The 858-nt window shown below is 32.8% G+C and overlaps 1 protein-coding gene across 1 annotated transcript in view; it reads left to right on the top strand.

The window, feature by feature from the left end:
• The window catches only part of LOC106470994 (puratrophin-1-like), a 71978-nt gene that overhangs the window by 63251 nt on the left and 7869 nt on the right, over window positions 1-858 (top strand). The window contains exon 16 of the mRNA XM_022399633.1: window positions 185-358. Within this exon, the coding sequence (XP_022255341.1) occupies window positions 185-358 (174 nt within the window). The remainder of the gene's footprint in view (window positions 1-184; window positions 359-858) is intronic.

Raw genomic sequence — 858 nt, 5'->3', positions numbered from 1 at the left:
AAGTTATCAGATGAAAATATTTCACTTCAATTAAGTTTTTAATATATTTTAAAATGGCGAAATCGCTGAATAGTAATCCTTGTGAAGCATGTTGAAATGTGTATGTATTCAGTTAGCATTGAGATGAACCTCTTCATTGTGTTTTTTATAGACCTGTAAACATGTAACTTGTATTTCTACACAGAACTACATCTCCGAGCTTCTCCGGGAAGACATACCGCAAGCTTTGAGGGGTCAAAGAAATGTTATTTTTGGCAATATAGAAAAAATCTTTGAATTTCACAAACACTACTTTCTTAGTGAACTAGAACAATGTGACCAATGTCCATTTCTTGTTGGCCAGTGTTTTCTCAAATATGTAAGTAGTTCTGTTTGTGTTTTAACACCTTCATGTGAATGTCAATAAACCTAATTTTTGAAACTTTACATTTTATATCGATGTTCTCTTTATTTCTTCCACAATATTATATCAAAAATAAACCATTGTTAATTATAATCATTGTAGCAAGAGTTACAAAACAACCAAACCTGTGAAGTACGATAGGATCATCCAGGTTCATTTGTTTTGTAACAAGTGTTCTGGATGATCCTAACATACTTCACAGATTCATTTGTTTTGTAATAAGTGTTCTGGATGATTCTAGTGTACTTCACAGATTAACCTGTTTTGTAGCAAGTGTTCTGGATGATCCTAACATACTTCACAGATTAACCTGTTTTGTAGCAAGTGTTCTGGATGATCCTAACATACTTTTCAGATTAACCTGTTTTGTAGCAAGTGTTCTGGATGATCCTAACATACTTCACAGATTAACCTGTTTTGTAGCAAGTGTTCTGGATGATCCTAACATTCTTCAC

This window comes from Limulus polyphemus, unplaced genomic scaffold, assembly GCF_000517525.1.
Source record: "Limulus polyphemus unplaced genomic scaffold, Limulus_polyphemus-2.1.2 Scaffold4343, whole genome shotgun sequence".
Lineage (NCBI taxonomy): Eukaryota > Metazoa > Arthropoda > Merostomata > Xiphosura > Limulidae > Limulus > Limulus polyphemus.
Note: the sequence above shows the minus strand (reverse complement) of the source record. Positions and strands in the feature narration are given on the sequence as shown.